The sequence below is a fragment of the Dromiciops gliroides genome, chromosome 4, assembly GCF_019393635.1.
Source record: "Dromiciops gliroides isolate mDroGli1 chromosome 4, mDroGli1.pri, whole genome shotgun sequence".
NCBI lineage: Eukaryota > Metazoa > Chordata > Mammalia > Microbiotheria > Microbiotheriidae > Dromiciops > Dromiciops gliroides.
In genome coordinates this window covers 16954955-16981677 of record NC_057864.1, presented here as the reverse complement: position 1 = coordinate 16981677, position 26723 = coordinate 16954955, and the positions used below count along the sequence as shown (strand labels likewise).

The window sequence follows — 26723 nt, the reverse complement described above, 5'->3', positions numbered from 1 at the left end:
GTCTCATACGAAGCCATCTGCACACTCTAAGAAGCAGAGGTGAAAGGGGAGTGCACATCAGGAATGAGGTTCAACCAGTACAAAGACAGGAGATGGAATATCATGGGCCAAAGAGGAAAAACGTGGAGACAGTATTTGGGGTTTGGCTCATAAATACACATGGGCAGAGCATTTTAATTTAATCGTATAATTAAAATGCTCTTACAAGCCTGCTGGGGACTGTTACACACACAATAGTAGCGGTGAGCATGCATTTGCTAATTCTGCACATTTAGTAAATTTTTAATCTTATCAATGTGAGAATTCCCTTCAATGGGATTCGTGGTGAACGCTTGTCTTTGTCCGTCCTTAGTCCTTTGTCCACAGGGGTTTCACCGAACCCACTGGGAGCTCTCCCCCAGGTCTCTTGTCTTTGCCTGGTTATCATTGGTGCGTATAGGCTTTTCCATTCCCTTACTTCTGCTTCTCTTGTAAAATTCGTTATCTGCAATGTGTTGCGATGGTCTCAAACCCACCACACACCCCCTCATTGCCCTGTGATTGAACCTGTTTCAATTTTTCAAGGACAGTGGGATTCCATGACTCATCACCATACATTTCCTTAATACACACACACACACACACACACACATGCAGCACAAAAAGGGAAAAAAAGAAACTAGGAGAACATTCACCGCTACATGCACTTACCCAACTATCCATACTAATCTGTTAAGACACTAGCTGCGTGACCCTGGGCAAGTCACTTAACCCTCATTGCCACACACACCCCCCACACACAAAAAAGGTTACATAAAGAACCCCAGAGCTCGCTGTGCTCACTGACTCCATCAAGGGGTCGCCCAGGTCCATCTCTAGCCCCTGGTGTGGCACCTGAGCCCCAGGGGCCCTGACAAGGGCTTGTGAGTGAATGAGAATCTGGGGCAGCACTATGACGCGTCTCACATATCTGGATGGATGAGACACGTTCTTCTTAGACCCCAAGGTGTAGGAATGGTGGGGGCTGCGGAGGCCATTCAACAGAGCTGTCCAAACGAGGGTTGGGCTGCCCTCGGCGGTTAGTCTGGAGAGTCTGAGGGAGCTGGAAGGAGCCCTCCAAAGGCACTGAGTTCAAGCCCCTCAGCATCAGCTGGGTAAAGGTCACACAGCTAAGTGACCGACCAGAGATCTGGCTGATAGTCAGCAAGACCTGTGTTCAAGTCCTGCTTCCGAGTCCCCCTCGGCTGCCAAAGTCCCTGAACCTCTCGGTGCCCCAGGCACTCTCCACCACCTAACTTACACAGAAGGCCTCCTCAGTGTGAATAACCTCCACTGATGGAATCAGAGGGCCAGACCAAAAACACACTATAATTCTTATTACGATTATTCATTTTAGAGGCAGCTACGTGGTGCAGTGGCTAAGAGTGCTATGCTAGAGTCTGGAACAACTGGCCTGAGTTCAAATCCTGCCTCAGTTAATGGCTGTGTGATGCTGGGCAAATCACTTAGCCTGTCTGGGCCTGTTTCCTCATCTATAAAATGGAAATTAAAATTGCACTGAACCTCCCAAGGTGGTTCTGAGGATTGAATGTGGGAAGTGGAGCACTTGACAAACCTTAGCGCAGGCTAGATAAGGGCTAGCTAGGATGATAATAATGATTGATCATTATCCTTCTTAGCCTCCAGTTCTTGTCTGCTTTCTGGGTACCCAGACTCTCCTCTATCTCTTGGCCTTGAAATGTATACAAACCTTTCTCTTTCTTATGTCTTCATGATGGCAAGATAAACCAATCAGCTGCATACAGAACTTGCACAGGCCAGAGGACTGATGTGCTCATCACTGACCAGCAGCCGGGACCGGCCCCTTCCTGAAGCCAGCGCCACGTTCTCCCCAGAGGTGGCCCAACCCCTTCCAGGAGCCTGTGCTAGCAGGGCTGAGGAGGGGCAGGCTCCAGGGGCTGCTCCAGACCCCAGGGCTTCTCTCAGAGTTTTCCCTCCTTCATCTGTCTGGGGCCGCTACCAGGTGGGAGGCATTAAATGTCTCTTCTGTTCCCCTCTTTGCCCATCTCCGGAAGTCCCTGCACGGGCAAGGCTGATCGGCCCCTCGGCTTCTACTAGAAGGATGGGGGAAGGTTTCAGACTTCAGAAGCGCAGATCCGTGCCAGCCACAGCCGTGCTACCTCAGCTTTCCGAGATAAACCAAAACACTTTAATATCCCTCCTCAGGCAGATTGAAATGCTGCAGAAAAGGTGTTACACCCAAGCATAGAAATGATCTTGTCAAATAAGACGTGAGCTGTTTTCATAAAGAAATCAGCCTTAAGAGCCAAGGAGACCTGGGATCAAATCCCACCTCAGAAACTTACCAGCTGTGTCATCTTGGGTAAGTCACTTAACTTTGTTCAGCCTCAGTTTCCCCATCAGTTAAAAAAAAAAAAACAGACTAGACGCATCAGCTGCTGTTATTATTAAGAGTTGGGGAGGGCCTTGATGGTCACCTCACCCAAACTCATCGTTATAGAGAAGAAAACTGAGGGAGGCCTAGAGAAATGAAGTCACTTGTCCAAGGTCACAGAGAGAGTGACAAGCAAAATAACCCCGATTCAAACCCAGGTCCATTCATTTGAAGGATTTTTTTTTTTCAAAAAAGAAAGCCCAGAAATGGTATGAATGAATCATGCCCAGCAGAGCAGAGAGGTTATTCTATTGTTTTATTTGGAAGAAGGAAAAACGACAAGCCACAACTTGCCTAGAGAAAAGGCATTTGGGGTGGGACAGGAAGGCGGGTGGGGGGGGTGATAAAGCCCTCTAAGGGAGCCAAGAGGCCTCAGAGAAAGTCTCCAGTCAACCAAATCTCAGAATAAAATATCTAAAAAAAATCTTCAGTAAAAATCACATTGAAGCAACCACAGAGGCGTGCTGTGCAAACAGGGACGATTCGAAGGCCTGGGATTTCTCACTCTGGAGTTCTCTTTCCATCAAGGAGACACAAAACCTAAAGGAAAAAAAGACAATCAAATGGAAATGGCTTTTTAAAAGTACCCAAAGTGACTGTGGATGCCTCCTTGAACAATGACGGGCTCTGCTGCTCCCACTGCCCCTCCCTCACTCCCTCTTCCTCCTCCAAGGCCCAGTGACCATCCCAGCTTCTGCTCTTGCCAGTGTGATAGAATGGGGGGGCCCCCCCAACACTCTCATGGTATACACTTCTTTGACAATCAGTGAAGCCAGGTCTTTTTCAAGTGAGGATGAACAATTTGGGATTCCTTTCCTGAAAACTGTCTTTTCATATCTTTTATCAGGTCCTATCCACAGTGGGCTGGGAATTGCCACTGGGGCTTTTAAAATAGTTCCTTGTATATTTTAGATGTCAAGTTTCCAATGTCATATTTGCCACAAACATTTTCTGTTATTTTCCCTTTTATGATGTTCGTTATGCAGAATAACTTTTAATTGTTCATGAAATCAAGGACATCTACCTTGCCCCTAATAAATCCTTCTATTCTTTGAATTTTAAAAATATCTTCCTCCCATAATTTACATATGCAACATTTCATTTTTTCCACCTCTTTCTACCTACATGCCAAGCTGCCTCTAATCACATTCAATAAATGAATGGTATTCTTATATTAAGTTGAAAATTTTAATATGAATTAAATACATAAATTAAAGGACTGCCATTTTTACTATGTTGATCCAACCCATCCATGAACAGTGAATGTGAGTTAGTTAATAGCGCCAATGTCCCTGGGTCACAAAGTGCTGGAGGGCAGGTGTATAAGGGGTAAGAACCCTCTGGAGAGGTAGGAGAGGCCTGGTTATGAAAGGATTTGAACATCAAGCAGAGGATTTTCTATTTGATGCTGTAGTGATGGGTGGAGGACAGGAAGATCATCTGACATCTGAGAGGAAGACTGACCAGAGGGGGCAGCAGCTGTGCAATGGTCCGAGCTGCGCCTCTCTGGCCGCCGCCCCCTCCTCCCCTCCTCCTTCTAAGACCCCGAACTGGCCAGGAGACTGTTTTCTATTTCTCCTCATTACGCCTTTGTATAGGCTACTCCTCACATTGGAAAGGCCAGAAATCTCCCCATCTCAGTCCCAGACACACACAACAGCAGAGGTGAGCACGGTGTCTTGGTGGGAAGCCTTTCCCAGCCCTTCCCTTTGCATAGGCTTTATTATGCTTATTTATGTATTGGGAGACATTCTGCTTCCCCCAGGAAAATGTCAGTTTCCTGGAGCCTCCCTGACTCTCCTCTCTCTTCATGAGGCTGTGGGGCCTGGTGCTCCTGCTGCCGCAGTCTGACAACCAGGGCTACATGCTCCAGATTATCTCCTCATGTTGGGCAATAGGGGGATGACAAGGGACGGAGGAGCAACAAAAGTAGCTGGGGGACTTTCCTCTGCCATGCTGGGCTGGGTCACCATAACAAGGAAAAACAAGGGTGGAGGCCTGTAGTGAGCTTCCTGTGATTATGCAAGTGAACTCACAATCAGCCGGTCTCAGCACCATAATACACAGAACATCATCCCTGTGAAATCCTATCAGACTGATTAACACTGGCTAGAAAACAGGGGTCCAGTGAATCATCTATCACAAGATTAAACGCAGCTACTTACCACCAAGCTGTTTTCTAAACATCTATGGGTACTTCTGTGTTTTTCTAAACGTTTCATTGGTGATGCTCAATCTTGTGAGTCTTGTTCCATAATAATCTATGATGTAACTCGTGCCGTCAGAAGGACCAACAATCTAGAGAAGGAAACAATGCTTTTTAATGACACGGGTCGTGCCTGCAATACTGTGAAGGGTTTTGTCCTTAGTTATCATGACATCCCATCTACTCCATCACAGCTAGTGCCGACACTGTCTCCAAAGCGGGTCACCAAGCTTCTAAACTGGAATTTCGTTCCAAGAAGAACTTTCCTAGATCTGATCGTGAAGTCAAGTGCGCTAAGGATGAAGCTGACAAATGTGCTCCCTCCTGCTTATGTCCAATTTCTGGTCAAAAACAAACCCTTTTTAGGGCCCAGGTGGAAAAGAGCTGTGCGTCTAAGAAGTGGAACTTGTAGGTGGAAGATAAAACAGGCAAAGGGAAGCCACAAGCTGGGTGGAAGAACTGACCAACCTCTATGAACTCCCTGCTGATGAAGGCTACCTGGGCACCCTCCTCAGGGCCCGGGTCACCTTCTCCGGGAGACCTAGAGGGGATGCCCGGGCTGCCTGCAATGCTGGCCGCCACAGCCACAGCAGCCAGTTTAGCCTCCTTGGCCTCTTTGGAGGCCTACTCATCCTCCCCAGCTCGCCCTCTGCGGTGGCCTCTAAGGGGATGTCCAGGCCCCGGGATTCTGAGCGCCGCACCGTCATCCCCAATGAACAAGACGCGCTGTTTCCTTGGGGAAAGTCCAGGACACACCTTGGGTCTCTCAAGGAAAAGAAAGCATTTGGTTCCAGCCACAAAATGGGTTCAACCTCTCCTTGAGAAATTCTATTAACTTTTCTTCCCACGCCCCAAATCCACCTGTAGCCTAAAGACTCGAATTTAGGCCTAAGGGACACCTCAGGAAAAGGGGGCAGGCGGCTTCCTGTAACAAAGAGTCGGGGTGTGTGGAGTCAGGAGAGTTCTGGGTGCGAGTTCTGTCCAGGGCCACAGGTAAGTCACAGGATCCTAAATTTAGAGTTGGAATGGACTTCAGATCTTCATTTTACAAATAAGGGATCTGACATAGCAAGGAGCCCCAACTGCATCCTGCTGCTCCCAAGTCACGGAACCCTTGCTGGGCCTCAATTTTCTCTTCTGTAAAATGCGCTGATGTCTGGAGTCTTTACTTCATGGGTTATTGTATCCACCAACACTCCTGCTTCTCATAGTGAGGATAAAATACACATGGGGAGATGACTGGAAAGGTCAATGAAGGTCAAACATTTGCTGAGTTTTGTATTCATGTGACTTGGGTCCTTCCCACCCTGGTGTAGGGTGTGGCCTCATCCACCCAAGCCCTTACCTGGGCCTTCTTTTTTTTTTTTTTTTACGGGGCAATGGGGTTAAGTGACTTGCCCAGGGTCACACAGCTAGTAAGTGTCAAGTGTCTGAGGCCAGATTTGAACTCAGGAACTCCTGAATCCAGGACCGGTGCTTTATCCACTGTACCACCTAGCCACCCCTTATCTGGGCCTTCTTGATCCACAACACCCAGGGAATAATCTGTGGCTAGGACAGAGCTGACTGACCCCAGCAGCACTGGCCTCCACCAAAGGCGCTAAAGGATTATTTCTATTTGAATAGAGTCCAGAGGGATTCATCCTGAAGCTTCAGCCACCTTCAAAGTCACTTCACCTTCTCCTGCCTTTCCCATGGAAAGAGGAAGCTATATCCTTAGAGGGTCCTCTTTTAGCCCCATCAGGATGCAGATATTATCTCGTTTTTTATAGTCTGGTTTACAAGGCTCTTTCCATACATTTGTAGTAATTGCAGCCTTGAGACCCACTGGAGACATGGAGATATTCACAGGGAGGACAGAGATCAAAGAAAGAGACAGACGGGCCCTCACAGGGCTCTCAGAGCAGGACGCTTGGGTCATTTCAGTCGAGTCTGACTTTTTGTGACTCCCATTTGGGGTTTTCTTGCAAAGATACTGGAATGGTTTGTCATTTCCTTCTCCAGCTCATTTGACAGACGAGGGTGAAGTGACTTGCCCAGGATCACTGAGCTGGTAAGTGTCTGTGGCCAGATTTGAATTCAGGTCCTCCTGACTCCAGGGCAGGTGCTCCATCCACTGAGCCACCCAGTTGCCCCAGGACACTTGAACCAAATAGGCCTCCTCAGCCAGCTTCCCTTCCCTTCCCTTCCCTTCCCTTCCCCTTGACAGACGGTGATATTGTTTCTGATAACCTGAATTTTTGCCTTACCAATAAAGAGTCCAAGGCTTAGCTAGAGACAAACATAGATTCAAATTAAGTCAGAGAGCCAAAACCCTGCTAAATGTTTTTCACACACCTAAATGTTTTGTTTAAAATCAACCCCATAAAACAGCAATGAAGAGGACCATAAGGAGCTCAGGGGTCACTGTACTGCCCCAGTTAGCTGGTGTAACAGGGATCGGCTGATCAAATCAGCAGAGGCAAAGGGGGGGAGGGGGAGGGGGGGAGAAGACTCTAAGGCTGAGCTCCTCCAGTGAGGCAGAGGCTGTATCCCTTAGTAAGTCCTCCAGCGAGGGAGTGACCTGCTAAGACCATCTGTCACCACCTCTCTCTTTCTCAGAATACTGTCTGGTGCCAGGTCACTCTTCTGGGGATACATTCAAAACAAATGAAGCTCGTTTTAGTGAGTGCCACCAACGTGCCAAGTCTCAGGCCCTGCCATCCAGTGGCCTCAAAGCCAAACAGACCAACACTTCCTGCCACAGCTCAGTCTGCCCTGCTCATGGTTCCCAAGGGGGCTTGCCTTGGGTGCAGGCTAAGTGGACCCACATTCATAACGCACGCTCTGCTTGTGCAGTGCCGGGCAGTGAGTGGCCTCACTCCCTTCCCATCCCTTCCTGGGTGGAGATCTGACCTCTCCCTGAGGATCAAGTGTAAGTTCTTCTGTGTGTCCTTTAAAGCCCTCCGTGACCTTGGCTCAACCCTCATTTCAGCTTTGCTGCATGTCAGGCCCCCCGCTCTGCTCCCCCTCAGCTTCTCGGACAAAACACTCCACGCCCCACTCTGTGCCCTCTCAGGCACTGAGCGAAGCAGGTACAAGTGAGGCAGACTGTGATGGCAGTCCCGCGCTCTCCTCAGTTTATTCATCTGTAAAATGAGAGGCCTGCAGAATCTCTTCAATTCCTTCCAGCTCCTAAATCTGTGATTTTATGGACATTGGCCCAAGTGCCAAGTGAGCAGCAGAGATGACATCTGACATGATGTCTACACACTAGACAGAGGTGACACAGACTGGTAATCACAAGGAATTTTTTCAGCACTGTTGACTCGGTGATGGCTGGGGCTTCTCAGACCATCAGAATCATTCCCCAGAAGCAGAAGGATACTGAGGGGCTTCCGGAGACCACACAGAGAACACAGTTGTGGCTCCAGGCACCAAGGTAAGTTGCCATCCTGTACCATTTCACATCCCCCACCCCCCATGCCACCCATGTATCATGACATGGATATTCCTTTAACCCTGAGCATCTGAGCGCCTTGTCCAGGTCTGATAACAGGAATAGGAAAGACCATTCCTGGAACTGCTTGAGTCTCAAGTTAAGTCTAGTTCATTTAGCAACAGATGTGTACAAAGTACTTGGCCATTATTTAAATCAGAACAGAAGTATCTAGACCTATTTTTTTCTAGGATGGTTTTTCTGAGTTTTCATTACAAACATATGAAGTGTAAAAGAAAAATCATAATGTGTGTTTTGGGAGGTCACGAGGCCATGCACGATGTGTTTCTGGGATCACAGCCCAATAGAAAAACACTGCTAACCACTAGGGAGGAATATTTAATGGTTAAAAAAAAATGGGCACGGAGAGCAGGATAAAAAGGGGAAGAGAAGAACTACATACAAAAAAAGCAGGATGGAAATGTCTATGATCAACTGGAACAAATATATTCTAGCCATAAATATTAACCTAAGTTGATACTGCTTGCAGTTAAAAGTTACTCATATTTGTTTAAAAATGATTCATCTTGAAAATGCCTCACTTAAGAGGCAACCAACCATGTGGGGCAGGCAGAACGATGTGAGGACGTGCTTAGCAAACTTGGAGAAAGGACTCCTCTTTCCCCAGCTGAGAGCACTGCATAGCTGCCCCTCCATCCTTAAGCTGCTGCAGGGGCCAGGTGTGCCAGCTCTTCCCCCAAACACCTTCCTATTCGATTCTGGTGGATTCTACTTCCACCGAAGTCTTGAGGAAGAGTGATCTGTGGCAGGGAAGTTAGGCATTCAGCTGCCTCAAGGCAGAGGCTCAATCAGCAGATGATTTCTTGAGGTCTTTTCCAAGTTTGTGATTTTATGTAAATAGGAGCTGCAAGGAAATGCTACAACGACCAAAAGAGAAAACTCCTTCTAAAGCTATCAGACAGATGGTGGGACCGTGGAGCTATTGAGTTTTGGAAGTCTTAACTCTAAGAATCCCAATGACACATTAAATTTCTTTGAATGTCATTTAACATGAGCCACCACTTTTCTAACATATGTAAAATGTTACCTTAGCCTCTTCATGCCGACTTGCCTGTCCCACACTCAGAGGAGGTAAGGCATATGCTTGTGGGTGAATATAGTAGAATTTCAAATTCAAAACTCAATATTTCCTTTGTTTAACGCTGCTGGTCTTATTCTTTCCCCAGATGCTGCCTCCTCCTCACAATATGGCAGCCTGCGTATTTTTCTCCTAGATCTGCACTTTTATCTACAGAATAAAGACTGACTGCACAAAGCAGCAAGAAGGTGAGGCCTGGAGACACTGGACTGGGGGGGAAATGGAACAGAACAAAGGCAATCAAAATGTCATAACCAGCAAACTTGCTGCAGGATCGAGGACAGGCTTGTTTCAATATCTGGCACGTAAATGCTTGATGACTAAAGGAAGAAATGAATGTATTTTGCAAGTTCAAATGCTAAATATGGCCACTAATCACTTAAACTCCACAAACCCTGCGTCTGGGATGTAACAGTTTGCAAAGTAAATACCTGGTAATGCTTGTGAGTGCTCAGAAACATAAGTTATCTGGTAGGCCAAGTTTATGAAGCAAATTTGGAAAACATTAATAACTGTCAACCTCTCAGTGTGATATGTGATAGCAATCTAAAATGTATTATTAGTTCCAGACAATGTGCAAAAGACACTTTAATACTGATGCTGACATCTTTTTACCCCAGTAATTCCACTACATCTTAGTCTGTGAATGGGTATATACAAAGATGCAAGATTTAGTAGATGACTACCAGGCTCAGAGATAGGCCATCTACATGGAAAAGATGTGTTGTAAAAGCTTATGGAGGGGGGCAGCTAGATGGTGCAGTGTATAGAGCACCGGCCCTGGAGTCAGGAGTACCTGAGTTCAAATCCGGCCTCAGACACTTAACACTTACTAGCTGTGTGACTCTGGGCAAGTCACTTAACCCCAATTGCCTCACCAAAAACAAAATTAAAAAAAAAAAAAAAAAGCTTATGGAGTGGGTCAGCTAGATGGTGCAGTGGATAGAGCACCGGCCCTGGAGTCAGGAGTACCTGAGTTCAAATCTGGCCTCAGACACTTAATACTTACTAGCTGTGTGACCCTGGGCAAGTCACTTAACCCCAATTGCCTCACTTAAAAAAAAAAAAAAGCTTATGGAGTACAACAGTATTCCATCACATTCATATAACACAACTTGTTCAGCTATTCCCCAACTGATGAGCATTCCCTCGATTTCCACTACAAAGAGAGCTGCTATAAATATTTTTGTACATGTGGTTCCTTTTCCCTTTTCTATGATCTCTTTGGGATACAGACCTAGTAGTGGTATTACTGGGTCAAAGGGAATGCACAGTCCCATAGCCCTTTGGGCACAGTTCCAAACTGCTCACCAGAATGGCTGGATCAGCTCACAATTCCACCAACAATGCATGTAATGGAATACTATTGTACTGTAAGAAATAATGATCAGGCAGATTTCTGAAAAACCTGGAAAGACCTAAGTGTTCTGATGCTGAGTGAAGTGAGCAGAACCAGGAGAACATTGTACACAGTAAAAGCAACATTGTATGATGATCAACTATGATAGACTTGGCTCTTCTCAATGAGCAATGATCCAAGACAATTCCAGAGAACTCATGATGGAAAATGTTCTCCACATCCAGAAAAAAGGAGTGTGGATTCTGAATGCAGATTGAACCAGACTGTTTATACTTTTTAGTTGTTGTTTTTTCTTTATTGAGGTTTTGCCTTGTGCTCTGATTCTTCTTTCACAACATGACTAATGCAGAAATATGCTTAATGTGATTATACATATGTAACTTATATCAGATTACTTTCTGTCTTGGGGAGGGGGGAGGGAAGGGAGGGTGAGAGAAAACTATAAGAACTATAAATCTTATGAAAACAAATGTTGAAAACTATCTTTACATGTAACTGGAAAATAATAAAATACTTTTATGATTAAAAAAAAGCTTATGGAAACGTGGATCACTGGAACAAAGGTGTCTGGTCTACCCAAAAGAGAACACTGTGGGGCAGCTAGATGGCACAGTGGATAGAGCACCAGCCCTGGAGTCAGGAGGACCTGAGTTCAAATCCGGCCTCAGACACTTAACACTTACTGGCTGTGTGACCCTGGGCAAGTCACTTAACCTCAATTGCCTCACCAAAAAAAAAAAAAATAGAGAACACTGGGAAACAAACCCAAATGTACCTACACAACTGTCATCTACAAGAAAGTACTGTGAGTCAAAAAGAAATAAGAAATGAGGTCTAAGTAGCAGGGCCTTTAAAAGAGGTGGATAAAAGAAGAGTGTTCTTCTTTTTCAGTATGAAAGAGTGTTGAAGGAGAGGCAACTTCTCAGAGATGACGGGGAACATCAAGTATTGAAAGACAGTCTTTGGATTTACACACATAGTATCCTCTTGAGTGAAAAGACACACACACACACCACATATACTCACACGGTACAAATAAAGCAGGCACACTTGGAAATCGACTTACCTGCATTGAAATGAGAATGAAGTCAATCAGACTCCCAATCCCACAAAATCCAACAGTGCAAAATTTTAACAAACCTAAAGAAAAAAAAAGAAAGAAAGAACAATCAGCAGTCTCCTAACTGTTCCACAATGTGAACAGAACTTTTCAATTTCGCAAGGAGCTTGGCAGGATCCTCCACACTGATCCTTTTATTTCAAGAATTTCAAACTGGCAGAAGAATCTATTTCTCTAACAAAAGTTCATGTGATCACACATGAAATATATTTAAAGAAAGAGTAAAAGTCCAGAGTTTCTTAACTGAATTAACAGACAAACATCAGGAAATGAAGGGAAAAATGTAATAAAATTTGCAAAAGTTCTTCTGTGCTAAAAGTCTAAAGAAATAAATCTGTAAATCTCAGTGTACTAGGAGTTACAGAACATCTTTCAAAACTGAAATAATTTCTCTATGACATCTCCATTTGATTTAGTCAATATGATCTGTTCCCCAGTTTTAATGTGCATAAATTTGTCTGAAAGACTTCAAACAAAAAAGTTTGGCATGCCTACAAAAATGTGGCCAAATGGAGAACAAATTTGGATATTATACTAAATACCAAAACTATAATAGGAGAATCAAAAATCATGGCACACAGTGGGCACTTATTAAGTGCTTATTAATTCAATTAATCAATAAACATTTATTAAGCACCTACTATGTTCCAGGTACTGGTTAACTGATTGAGCCTTAGGAGTTAGAAGCAACTTAAGAATTCATCTAGTCTACCTAAACCAGAAAGAACAAAAACAGAAAGAAAATTATAGACCAGTTTCATGAATGAATGTTGATATAAAAATCCTAAACAAACATATCTAAAAAAATGATCACATATATCACAAAAGATTATCCATTGTGACCCAGTGGTATTTATATTCAGGGCTGGTTCAAAATAAGGAAAACTTCTTTTAATTTTAAAAAAAATTGTAGTAATAAACATTTCTATTTAAAGTTTTGAGTTCCAAATTCCACCCCTCCTTGCCTCCCTCCCTCGCCCTCCAGGTGGTAAGCAATCAGATATAGGCTATACATGTGCAATTATGTAAAACGTTGCCATATTAGTCATTCTGTATAAAAAAAACAACCTTGAATAAAAGAAAAAAATGAAAGTACATTTTTTTTAATTAAAAAAAGAAGAATTCATCTAGTCCAACCTGTACCTAAATAAAAAATAGCACTGTCTTTAGGAGTCTGAGAACACACAAATCCAAAATAAGAAAGGAAAACCAAACCCTTGTTACAAACATGCCTACAAGTAAAACAAATTCCCATATTGTTTGTTTGTTTTTTAAGTCTCAATCTACTCTAGGTGGCGCAGTGGCAGCTAGGTGGTGCAGTGGATAAAGCACCAGCTCTGGATTCAGGAGGACCTGAGTTCAAGTCCAGCCTCAGACACTTGACACTTATTAACTGGGTGACCCTGGGCAAGTCACTTAACCCTCATTGCCCTGCCCCCCCCCCAAAAAAAAGCAAAGAAAAAAAGTCTCAATTTGTACTGAGAATCCATATAGCCTCTTTATCTGGAGGTAGGCAGCATGTCTCATCAGGAGCTGGTCACTGCAATGATGAAAAGTCCCAAGTCTTTTAGAGCTGCTGGTCACTGTGTAAACCCTTCTCCCAGCTCAGCTCACCTCACTCTTTTTTTTTTTTTTAGAAGGGCATTGAGGGTTAAGTGACTTGCCCAGGGTCACCCAGCTAGTAAGTGTCAAGTGTCTGAGACTGGATTTGAACTCAGGTCCTCCTGACTCCAGGGCCGGTGCTTTATCCACTGTGCCACCTAGCTGGCCCTCACCTCACTCTTCCCACCATCCCTATCATCATCTCTCACAGCACCATAGCGTTCCATCCCATTTCTACACCATAACCAGTGCAGCCTTTCCTGTTAGCAGCCAGCCCCTTCAGTTCAATCTCTGCCACAGCAAAAGGAGATGCTGTGTATATTTCTGTAATCCTGAGCTAGCGTCCGTTTTGCTCAGGACTAATCCCCCCCCCCTTGATATGCTTTCTATCTTGTTTCCTCCATTCCCTTCTGTTTCTCTATTGAATGAGGTCCTTCCAACAGTGAAATTCTATCATTAATTATTAGATTCTATTTTTCAGTTATCTCATCTCTACCACTGATAAAACAAGATCACTCATTTAGAATTAGAAGGGTATGGTGAGGTCACCTAACCCAACCCCATCACTATACAGCCAGGAGTTAAGTCACTTGTCCAAGGTTGGACACATAACAAGCGGCAAACCTAGGTCTTAAGTCCAAACCTAGTTCTCTTTCCAGGGTGCCATGCTACCTCCTAATTCACATCAGAGGGTTTGGAGCCAGGAGTCTGGCAGTAAGTAACACACCAAGAATGGGTCATTAGGATGCAAAGTCTCCTTCTTTGAAAGTCTTTTGGGGCAGCTAGGTGGTACAGTGAATAGAGCACTGGCCCTGGATTCATGAGGACCTGAGTTCAAATCCAGCTTCAGACACTTAACACTTACTAGGCTGTGTGACCCTGGGAAAGTCACTTAACCCCAATTGCCCCGCCAAAAAAAAAAGAAAGTCTTTCCACACAAAACATGAGCATCTATCTGGGATGGCTGACATCCAGATCTGCCTTAAAAATTGGGAGCGGTGGCCTGGAGGGCATCTCATTCTCTCTGGACCCAGAACCACAGACTCTATCAAGGACAGAAATAAAAGACAAAGGGGGAAAAAATTGGACATGGAGAAACCACAGTGAAATCAAAGAAGGTAAGGAACAGAAACGTTCTTGCTGGTGCTTTATCCACTGCATGGAGACACATGGAAGTGACTCATGGCAATGATCACCAGGAGAGTAACAAAAACTCAGACTGATGTGGTACTTCAAGGTTTGCCAAGTGCTTTCCTCAGAACAGCCCCGGGGGAGAAGTCATGCAGATACTGTTCCCATTCTGCAGGTGAAGACACCGAGAGAGAACTGACCCAGAGTCCCTCGGTTAGTAAGCCTCAGAGCTCAGCTTCCTGAACGGCCCAATGTTCTCTCCTCTGCACGGGTGAGGTTTGTTCCCACAGGATGCCTTTTGGGGAAGGTGGAAGTGCTTTTAAAAACGTAAAACAGGCCGTGCAAAGACAGGTATTGATACTACTGGTTGAGCTGTGAACTGGCCCAACCCTCCTGGAAACTGATTTGGAATTATGGGGAAAAAAATAAACTAAACTGTTTGAACCCTTTGACCTGGTGATCTTGTTCCTGGGCAGGAAGGAAGGAAGGAAAGTGCTAAACATAAAAAATATTCAGCAGCACTTTTTTGTGGTAACAAAGAATTGGAAACATGGCGGGTGCCCACTGACTGTTGCCTAGTTAGGCAACTGTGTGGCATGTGAATGGAGTGGAGCAGGACTGTGTGATTAAGAAGTAGTGACAGGTGATGGAAAACGCTCTCCACGTCCAGAAAAAAACAAAAAACTGTGGAATCTGGATGCGGATTGGCCCAGACTTCTACTTTTTTTGGTTTTTGAGGTTCTTCCCTTTTGTTCTGATTCTTCTTTCACCACATGATTAATGTGGAAATAGGTTTACTATGGTTGTACATACGGAACCTATATCAGATTGTTTTCTGTCTTGGGGAGGGGAAAGGGAGTAGGGAAAGAGAGAGGGAGAAAAATTTGGAACTAAAAATCTTATGAAAACTAATATTGAAAACTGTCTTTACATGTAACTGGAAAATAATAAAATGCTTTTAAGACACCCCCCCCCAAAAAAGCAGCAACAACAGGCACAAGGCCAGGGACCTAGTAAGTGCTTCATAAAGGCTTGCTGACTGACTGACTGACCGACCAAAGTGCAGACATTCCTGCCCTCCACAAACAACACGCATGTAAGCTCCAGATGAGTGCAGTGCTGGCTGATGAGGCAGGCAGAGAGATCCTCCCGGCTGTGGGGAAGGGGCAGGGGGTGGGGGCGGAGGGTTAACCTGTGCTTTAAAGGAGCCCATCCATGGCCTCCAGGAGGTGCAGGTGAGAGGCCCAAGGGACAGCCTGTGCAAAGGCACTCTGAGGGGAAATGGGCGGCAGACCGATGTCACTGCCAAGTTCACAACATAAATCGCCTCCTTTGTGTTTCATACAAAGTGCTCTCTGATGACTGTGCATAGAAATGATGACAAAAACTCATTTCTGTAGCACGAGCAAGTCTGCAAAGCACTTTCCTCACAACCCACAACAGTACCATAAGGTAAGAACTGCAATCAATACCACATCCCCCTTTCGAAGATGGGGAAACCTATCCACAGCCACTGTTAGGAAGTATCTGAGGTAGAATGAGAACCCAGGTTTTCAGGCTCCAAGTTCAATGTTCTTTCCACTACTTCTTGTCATTTTGGGGGGGCGTGGGGGGCTGGGCAATGAGGGTTAAGTGACTTGCCCAGGGTCACACAGCTAGTAAGTGTCAAGTGTCTGAGGCCATATTTGAACTCAGGTTCTCCTGACTCCAGGGCTGGTGCTCTATCCAGTGCACCACCTAGCTGCCCCTCGCTTCTTGTCATTTTTAATACACATTGCACAATTAAAGGTACTAGTAATAGAATGGAGACAGTGACAGCGGCCAGCAGGAGTGAGTAAGTGAGCATCTGGCTCCCAGGTCTGTCTGTCCCCATCAGAAGCTTCCATTTTCCAGGTAGAAAATTTTCCATTTTCATCAGGTAGAAAACCATGATCATTTGTGGGACCGTTCACTGGGACCCACCTCTTCTAACACTAGCTCTTCCTCTAGCAGTGCCCACAGTCTTTGAAGCCTGGTTCAGAGAAGGAGGCCACGAGTTTGCAAGAGAAGGGATGAAAACGGGGCCTTGTAGGCACTACATTATAGAGTACTGACTTCTCTTTCAAGTTTTAGGCTCAGGCAGCTGTAGCTGAGCCAGCTCACTGCCTCCGTCTGCCTGTTCCCCTCTCCCCATGGAGTTGAAGATGTGGAAGGAGGCAGATGGCCCCAAACCCTGATTCTAGAATGGTAGAGAGACAGGAATAAATATGGGGAGGGCAGGATAAGAGGCAACAGGCCAGTGTAGAAGCAGAAGTGCTGCTTAATGCTCCCCAGGCCCCAAACCAAAGCCGGGGCAAACATCTGGCTGGCCCTGCAATTAAGTACAAGCAGGGGCTTGAGATCTGGGCTAATTCCTCTGGAACTGGAGAAAGATTTCTTTGGCAAAAGGCTGTCTTAGGGAGTTTTCACGGCACACTGGTAGAACAACATGGAGAATCCCTTCTTAATCTAGCACCATGATTTTTCATCACATTCTTGAGCAGCGTGCTCATTCAGATTAATTTTTTTTTTAACTTTTTTGGGGAAAAAAGAAGCTTCTGCCTCATCCCAATCTGCTATCTTGTGACATTCAAATCTTCTGATTCCAGAGAAACACTGACAAGAGGCCTGGTCCCTGGCTCTGTCGAGGCACCGTCAGAGAGCAAAGATGGTTCCCTCCCCCCAATGTGCCAAGAGGCCAGCAAGGAGGCTTCCACTTCCTCCTGAACCGTGGCTGCATCACACAACACCAGGCTGATGCAGAATGATGCTAGCAGGTGACCGGGGACAAGCAAACCCCAAACACTGGTTTTACCAATGGATTACTTCAGTAATCAGCCTTCACATCTTAACAACAGGAACCAGAATGGGGGAGGCAGATTAATTGTGCAGAGGAACCTGCCTGGTGACAGGTTAGCTCTTGCATCTGCACCCTCAGTCTCTTTTAAAGAGTCTCTTAAGACAGAGATCACTGCTGGCTCAAGGCAGCCTCCGTGCCAAAGCCCCGCAGAGCTAAACAAGGAATCTGGCCATCAGGCACCAGGCTTCCTTCTGCTCCTGCACCAACACCGAGCGGCTTTCAATCCTGGGAGAAGCTTAACTCGCAAATCTTTTTTCTTTGGGCTTAATAACTCTCCATTATAGGCCGGTCCAGACGGGTAACTTCAAACTCACTTAATAATCACATTTTTAAACCATCAGAACACTATGGATGAACCTAAGATTTTAAACTCCAGGACTAAAACTACAACACATTGTTATTCTCATAATAAGAAAATATTTACACTTTCAAACGAAGAGCATTAGGAAATGGGAGAATCTGCAATCAGCGCCCCCAAAAGAGGCTTTCTCTTCAAGAAGCCATAATCTCTTAATGCAACAGATGGGCAAAATGAAATGTGCTAGTTATGGCATATCAGAAAAAAGTGTCACAGATGTTAACGCAGAATTAAACATAAAGACAGAATATTATTAGAAGAACAAGACTTCGTATTGAGCAGACAAATGAAAGGGTTCCAGAGGAAGCAGCTTTGATGTATTCTGTATTCAACACAGAACAGACCGAAGGGGATGATGAGAGGCCTAGAAAGGAAAAATTTCCTAAGATTGAGCAAAACAAATTTTCTAAATCCCATCAAACTTTATTGGGGTAAAAGGACCAACTTCCCTTGCTCTCTGCTGCTGCTGAACAAAAGGGAACCAGAGCAGAGCCCCCAACCCTGAAAGCTTCCTCCTTCTTTAAAATAACAGCTGGCACGCACCCCCACCCCCACCCCCACCCCAGGGCTACCTCTCCAACTCACACAGGAAGGCTGGCTCCTCCTGGGGATAACCACCCCACGGTCAAGGGTGACCCCATGACTCTGCGGGTCCCTACTAAGGCCCCACCTTCAAAAGTCAGTGAGAGGACACAATGAGCTCAAATCATAGGCATTTATTGCAATGGTGTATGGCAAGGAGGGGGACTTCAGAACATCTCTCCCATAAATATATACACACACACACATGTACACGCACACATATGCACTGTCTCTCTGTCCATGGCAGGGCCTGGTGGTGATCGTACGCTCCTCCCCCTCACAAGTGCACAGCAGAAGGAGGGGCCTGCCTTCTGCGGCCATGGGTCTCCTGGGAGATACCACTGCCAATGAGGAAGGGAAGAGAGAGGCCATTTCTGTCCTCCCCACACCTCCTGCCCCCAGGATGGAGGGACTTCTCTCGGACGCCAGGCAGTTTCTCCACAGCTGGCTCTCTCCTCAGGTGCCCAGAAAGCTGGTTCCCCCATCAGAGACTGCGCCTCCTTTCTCCCATTAATTTGTCTAAGACCCCTCCTCACGCCTCCTAAAGCTTGTAAAGAAGCACAAACATCTCTTCCCACTTCCCTTATAGTGACCAACCCCACTCTGGGAGGGCAGCCCTTGACAAGCTGGTCTGAAAGGGGGGAACCTTATCTTTGTTACCAAGTCCTTAATTTCATCAAGTAGGGGTGGAGTAAGGGGTGGAACTACACCTGATGGAGCCCCCTGATCACCTCCCCACCCTCTACATAATTATTATAACATTTAATATACAATTGTGAAACGTAACAGTGCACACCTGAGGAAAAATGCCAAAATAATTCATAGATTTCCCTCATTAAAGCATACAATGTTGTAAGAAATATATCAAGCCCGATGGTTTTTACAACATGAAAGGCAGTGTGGCCTAGTAGCTGATCTAGGAGGCCCTGGTGTAGGGCCCGCTCCTCCTTCACCCTCACCAGCTACCAAACCTGGCTGACACTTGTGAGAATATTATTACCAGGTGCCCCTTGCTGAAAGAGCATGGGTTGACCTTTCTAAGGTCAATTCAGCGTCTGGAAATTACCTCACAATTCATGGACCACCTTCAAGTCATGCCAATCAATGGACTTGAATGCTACCAGCCAATTAGCTTGGAACTATGTGTGGGGACCACCCCTCTTCCTGTCCCGCAGGGAGCTTCCGCTCAAGGAGACTTGGGATCTCTCTCTTGGCTGCCTGGGTCGGCTGGGGGAGGCAGCTTTTTTTCTCTCTCTCCCGCATAGATCTTAGCTAGGCTTTGCTATTCTTTCAGAGACGTGTTCTCTTTGCTATCCTCTAATATACTTTAATAAATGCTTAATGCCTGAATTGTTGCTGAAGATTCTCATTTCTAAGTCAACCCTAGCTAGCTTCCTCCACACTGGGGACAGGTGAGGTGACCACACATATTTAGTTTTACCCACTGCACACCCCTGTACCAAGGAGCACTCATGCCTGCTAAGGGCACTGGCCTGGTTGAGGTCTTTATTGTCTAGGACATCTGCAAAAGCCCCAAGGCACATCCTCTGGCACCCAACCCCTGCATGGCTACCACGCAGACTGTCCTCAAACACACACTGAGGCCCCAGGTTCAATATCTAGTAGCTTCCCAGAAAGCCAGGCCTGCAGTCGGGATGACCCGAGGCCAAACGCAGCCTCAGACACTTTCTGGCTTAAGGTCTAGCTCCATGCTCTCTTTTTCACAAGGAGTCCACATAGTAGGTCTGTAACTTCCCACATTAAAACACTCCTCCAAAGTCATTTCTGCCTTTCTGAAGGCAGGGACTGTGTCATCCTTTGAATCTGTACTCCCCAGGCTGGGAAGAGTGCCTCATGTAAAGTGAAGCCATAACCGAGTTTTATTTTCATTCATCCACTCACTGAAAAAGTTGCAAGTCTGGTAGATAGGTGATGGGGAAAAACCTGGAGGTGCAACAAGTCCAAATCTCAGCAAAGCATTTGACACGGTCTCTCAAAGAAGACACAGAGGGATGGGCCAGATAACCGGGAGCACAGTGCTTAGAACTCTGGGCCTGGAGTGGAGAAGGTCTGAGTCCAAACCCAGCCTTTGATACTTGCTGGCCATGTCACCCTGGGCAAGTCATTTAACCCCATTTGCCTCATCTGTCAAATGGAGATAATAATAGCAGCCTTTGGAGGTTGTTGTGGATCAGATGAGATAATGACTGTAGAGCCCTTGGCCTTGGGCTAAGTGCTGCATAAATGGTCACTATTATTATTCAAAACCAACTGAATAACTAGAACCAAAGAGCAGGCATGAATGGGTCAGCATCAGTGGGAAGGCCAGTGCTATAAAACATCTTTATCAAAACCAGACTGAAGCCATAAAAGAAATGCTTCACTCATGCAGCAGACACTGAAGCAGGAACAATGCAGAGAAGATTCACACGCATGTGCTAATCCCTGTGCAAGGCTGACACTCAAATTCATGAAACATTCTCTTTTTCTTTCACACTTCAGCTGAAGTAGAAAGGGTAGGGGTAGCAATCAAGATCTCAGACAAACCAAAAGCAAAACCAGACCTCATGAAAAGAGAGAATCAGGAAAAGTTACCAGAGACAATGAATTAATATTGGTACTAAACACATATGTACCAAATGCATCTAAATTCTTAAAGAAAGAGTTAAATGAGTTACAGGAAGAAATAAACAGTGATGGTACAGTAGTGGGGGAATTTGATTTACCTCTCTGACCTAGATAAATTGAACCAAAAAATAAACAAGAAAGAGATTAAGGACTTGAGTGGAATCTTAGAAAAGTTAGCTATGCTAACCCTCTAGAGAATACTGAATGGGAATAGAGAGGAGTATACCTAATTCTCAGTTATACATGACACAGTAACAAAAATTAACCATATACTAGAACATAAAAACTTCACAAATACAGAAAAGAAGAAATATTAAATGTCTTTTTTATCAACCATAATGCAATAAAAATTATGTTCAATAGAGAGGCAGCTAGGTGGCGCAGTAGATAAAGCACTGGCCCTGGATTCAGGAGTACCTGAGTTCAAATCCAGTCTCAGACACTTGACACTAGCTGTGTGACCCTGGGCAAGTCACTTAACCCCTATTGCCCTGCAAAAAAAAAAAAAAAAGAATTAAAAAAAATTATGTTCAATAAAGGGCCTTTGAAGCCCATATTAAAAATTATTGAAAACTAAATAACTTAATCCTAAAGAATGGATGGGGGGGGCAGCTAGGTGACGCAGTGGATAAAGCACCGGCCCTAGATTCAGGAGGACCTGAGTTCAAATCCAGCCTCAGACACTTGACACTTACCAGCTGTGTGACCCTGGGCAAGTCACTTAACCCCCATTGCCCCGCAAAAAAAAAAAAAAGAAAAGAATGGGTAGGGAAAGAAAAAATTATAGAAACAATTAATAATTTCATTAAAGACAATGACAACAATGAGACAGTACCAAAATTTGTGGGATGAAGCCAAAGCAGTAATTGGAGAAAACTTTATATCTCTAAAAGGAATGCTTCTCAGATTTGCTGATAACTTAAAGTTGAAGCAAATCAGACTGAGTAAAATATTGAATGACAGGTTCCAAAAAGATCTCAAAAGGTAAGAATGGGTCAAATTTAACAACATGAAATTTTAAAAATAAATGTAAGGGGGCAGCTAGGTGGCACAGTGGATAAAGCACCAGCCCTGGATGCAGGAGTACCTGAGTTCAAATCCGGCCTCAGACACTTGACACTTATTAGCTGTGTGACCCTGGGCAAGTCACTTAACCCCATTGTCCCACCAAAAAAAAAAAAAAAGTAAAATTCTAAATTTGGTTTCAAAAAGATACACTGTGATGCAGTGTTTTGGGAAAGGGCATCATCTTCAACATCTATAAGATGCATTAGTCACAAAGTTGTCATCTCAGAGATCTTGCTGACTCTTCCCTCACCCTGCACATCTAATCAGCTGTCAGATGCTGTCCTGTGTCTACCTGAGCATCATTTCTTGCTTTCTTCACCTCCTCCTTTCACTATAACCACCCTACTTTAGGATCTTATCTCAGGAAAACTACCTAACTATTCTTCCTACCTCCAGTCTATCTGTCTCCAAGCCTTTCTTCAAACCAACATCCAAGTGATCCTTCCCTGCCAAAAGTCTTTCAGTGGCTTCCTACTGCCTAGAGAAAAATGCATCAAGGCCTAATCCTTGAATTCAAAGAGTTTCACAGTCTGGCTCCAGTCTATATTTCCACACTTATCTCATGTAGTCCAGGTTCCAGCCAAGACAACTTATTCCATTTTTACATAGTTTTCCATTAGGCAATTTTTCCACACCACAAATCTAAACCTGCAGCTCTGCACAATTCTCCATTCATACATCTTCCTTCTTGAGCCAAACAGGCTGACAGGACAGCTCTTCAACTGTACTTGTGGAATGACTGAATGAATCAAAGCAGCATTTATCAATCACTTGCTATGTGCAGAGAGCTGCTCTAAGTGCCGTGGAGACGAGTCAGGCAGCCCCTGCTCTCCAGCAGCTCACAGGCTGACGGAAGAGACAACAGAGATGAAGAAGTCCCCTGGCCCTTAGGGTCTGGCAACAAAGCGGACGGCAATAATGCCTCTTCTTTAACGTTGTTTCCACTGATGAAATCCCATCCATTTCCGGTAGTGAGTCATGGGACAGGCCCAGCACCTCCTTTTCTGGGTCTCCAGTAGCTGTGGCTGCAGCCTCTTCACGGGGGTTGGGGTCTGATTTGCGTGGTACGAGCCTCCTCCTATTTCTTCCTTAGGGTGGTGCCCTGCTGCTTCACCGAGGCAGACCTGCCGGCCCTGTGGGTTAGCAGCTGGTGGCGAGAGCTGATCTCCCCTTTCCCTGGATAATGGCTGAGGGCTAGGCTGGAAGCAGAACTGCTACAATGGGGGGAGCCGTCGCACCGGGGCTCTTGGTGATTCTCTATGCCTGTTGATGGAAGGTGGTCAGCAGTTGCTGCTGGTAGTAATGGGGAAGGTAGGCCCCTTCTCCACAATGATTTTCGCCCTCAATAATGGCTACCAGGACTGGATCGGTAGCAGGTCTGGTGGCTTAGGGGTACTGCTATTCCCAAGGCTCTTGGGTGCAGGGTCCCATCTTAGGCTGCCTCCATTGGCGGTCTGAGGGGAGATGGTGGCCATGGTGGTAGTCTGACTTGCCTGCACATACATGATCCCTCTCTCCTCTCTCTCCTGTAGGGTGCTCTACTATTTGTTGTATTCATAGGCTCAAAGATTTAAGGCTGGTAGGACCTTAGCGGCCACCTGGTCCAATCCCCTCCTTTTCTAGATGAAGAAATAGAACCAGAGGGGTACTTTGCAGCAGAGCCCATGATTCGAACCCAGCTTCTCCGGCTCCAAACCCTACAGTCTTTCCTCTGGACCGCACAGCCTCTAAAGTGCAGATCGGCTACCACCCGGGCTCAGGCTCTCACTGCCTCCTACCTGAACTAATGCAATGCCCTATGTCCAGTCTCCCCCCAGGCCAAGGCAGCCTCCATAGACTCCAAATCTGATGCTGTCATCCCCCGCTCCATAAGCTGTAGTGGTTCCCTGTTGTCCCAAGCCAACATATGAGCTCCACAGCGTGGTTCTATAAGCCCGCCCCAGTCCTGAGCCTGACATTGTGTTACTCCCCACTAGCTCTTGAAAGCCCCTCTTTTCTGTGTATTCAGCCTTTGCCTCTGCACTGGCCTCCTCCTGGCCTGGGATGTGCCCCCCCTCTCCCGCCTCAAAGAATCCTTGAGGACCCTCCCTATGAAATCTCTCCTCATGCCCCATGTGCTCAGGCCTCCCTAACTGCCTCCCATTTAATGTCCTGAACTTACTTTATGGTGATTCTGCATAGACTGATCCTTTTGTGAGAAAGTAATTATTAAGAATGGTCTTTGGGGGTGGGACCCCTTCTCTTCACCCCTACTTTGGAAGGTCCAGTGCAGGCTCTTTTGGGGACCAGCTTAAGGGTACAATAGAGGTGGAGAATAGACTCCGACTGGCTCAGTGAACATCAGGATTCTGCAGCACCTGTCTGGGCTGTGACTCTGCCCCTCGGGGGCCATCCCCTACAGCTCATTTTAACCTGGACCACAAACCAAAGGAGCTGAGTGATGCTGGCCAATCAGCTCTGATCAGGGGGTGAGGAGCTGCCTCTACGGAAAAGAGGCAAGAGACTGGACCCCAAGGGGCTTGCTCTCCATTTCCCAGGACTCTCTTTCACTCTCCACAGGCACTGGGCATGTCATTGTTTAGGCCTGTAAGCCTGTGACCAGTGGGGAAGGTAGGGAGATGCAGTCAATACTTTATTAATATGTGATGTGAATTAATAATAAACGCTTACTGCCCAAACAGATGCAACAGCCATTAATATGTAATTTAGTAAAAAAAATTAAAAATACATAGAGAGGATTTAGTAATATTTTAGAAACCCCAAACCAACCCCTGATAATTTAGCTAGAAACAGTCACCGACCCAATACTTTAAATAACTCAATTTATAAGGTGATGAGAGGCAGAACAGCTTCATGGTTGGGGAAGTGGCCTCAGAGCCAGGAAGACATGGGTCCGAGCCCCACCTCTGACGCAGACCAGCTGTGTGACAAATCACTAAAACCCCAGCCTGCAGAGAATGTGCCAACCCAGAGGGGAATCAACAGGACCTATGAGAACTGAATCCATGGGAACTCTGAGATCACCAAGTGAAAGAGTCCAGTGTGGGGGACCCCCCATTAGTGGGCACAGGCTGGATGAAGATGCAGCAGAGGGGGCTGAGGAAGAGTGATCAAAAGGTAAGAGGAGAACAAGAGAAAGCAGTGACATGAAAGAAGAGAGAGAAGAGAATCCCAAGGAAGAGAGGGACCCCAGAGGAGTCAGGAAGAATAAGGACTGAGAAAAGGCCCTCAGGTTTGGCGATCATCAGTAACTGTGGAGAGCACAGGTTCAGTGGAAGGATGAGGTCAGGAGCCAGGCTGCTGAGAGGGGTGAGCATCTCTCCTACAGTTCCACTGATTCCCCCGAACCAGTCCGGCTTCCAGGGTCAGAAATCCCTGGCTGGGTATTGAGGGGCAGGAATTCTGGGAGCCAGATCTGGGGATTCTGAAAGGACCCAAGGGCAAGGACTTATGGGCTATGTACTCCCACCGAGAGGAGAAGACACCATAGGGAGCAACACCTTGAGCTCCACAGCCGATGGCAGGAAGAGGAAAGGAAAGGCACAGTGGCTGTCTCTAAGTCAGCATTTCTAAGCAGAGAACTTCCCGCATTCCACCTCTCCCTAAATGCTTTCTATGAAAGTGAAAATACGGCTCAGCAAGGAAGCAGACGAGCTCCACAGACGCCGAATGGCTGAGCGAATGTGAGCTGTTTCCTCTGCAGATGTCCCGCCACACGATCCAAAGCAGCATATGGAACGCTGAATGTTTAGAAGAGTCGAGAGTTCGTCTACAAGAAAATATCTACATATATCTAGAATACTAGTTTCAAGTGGTCACGTTCCTTGAGGGGTGGGGTGTACTCACCTAAAGCAGGGTACCCCAGGTAAAACCTGTCTGCTCCTAACCAGCCGAGGAAGAGGGAGAGAGCCACTGCCACCCGGTAGGAATAGCCATTTCTGTAGAAGAACAAAAACCAAGATTCAAACCCTAATACTTCCAAGAAGTAAATGGCATTTGAAAATCACATTGTTAAATACTATAATTAAAATGGTCTGTGAGGCAAAATAAACTGGGCTCTGGTTAAATATAAGTATTTTAACTACTTGGCCTATTTCTAAAAGCAGATTCTCATTTGTAAGCTAGAAATGCATGCTTTTAAATGCTACTCAGCCAAAATAGTGTATAGTACACCATGTACATAGTAGGTCATCGGTAAAAAAAATTCTGGTACAATTGAATATGGTTACAATTTAATAATAACTTACAATGGAAGGTAAAGGTAAAATCCCAATACGATATGTGGGTGAAAAGGTTTGGGCACAACAAGGGTCTACTTCTGTTCATGGGACTAGCCCATGTCAATCACTGGGTTCTCTCCTCTCACTCCCAACATTCGCCATATTCTTCCCACTTACAGAAAACGACTCTCTCCAGTCTCCTTCCTCCATTTTCCAAAGCTCCCTTGCTTCATCTCCTTTTTCCTTCTGGTCCCACTAAGACCAATCTCTCCACCTGTGTCCTGTATCCAGGTCTTCCCCAATTCCTCCAGGGCCTCACCCCAGCTGTCGTCCCTCCTCTCTCTTTCATCTTCAATCTCTCCCTCTCTATGGGTGCTTTTCTACCAACCTATAACTCCACTCAGAGCTTTGAATAACTCTTCCTTTGATCTTTCTATTCTCTCTCTTCCCTTTCCTTGATAAGCTTGAAAATCTGTCCCAGATCCAATGCTTCTGCTCTGCTCAACTCCTGACAATAAAGCTCTGAGCCTCACTGCCTGCCAGGCTGAAGCTGAACTCT

General features: G+C 45.7%; 1 protein-coding gene and 1 pseudogene across 1 annotated transcript in view; one reads left to right on the top strand and one right to left on the bottom strand.

Moving 5' to 3' along the window:
- Positions 1–2673: 2673 nt before the first annotated feature.
- The window catches only part of TM2D1 (TM2 domain containing 1), a 39813-nt gene continuing 15763 nt past the window's right edge, over positions 2674–26723 (bottom strand). The window contains exons 4-7 of the mRNA XM_043962897.1: positions 25791–25882; positions 11644–11717; positions 4600–4732; positions 2674–2974 (exon numbers count right to left, since the gene is read on the bottom strand). Of these exons, the coding sequence (XP_043818832.1) occupies positions 4622–4732; positions 11644–11717; positions 25791–25882 (277 nt within the window). The 3' untranslated portion in view covers positions 2674–2974; positions 4600–4621. The remainder of the gene's footprint in view (positions 2975–4599; positions 4733–11643; positions 11718–25790; positions 25883–26723) is intronic.
- On the top strand, positions 20626–20738 carry LOC122727053 (annotated as a pseudogene).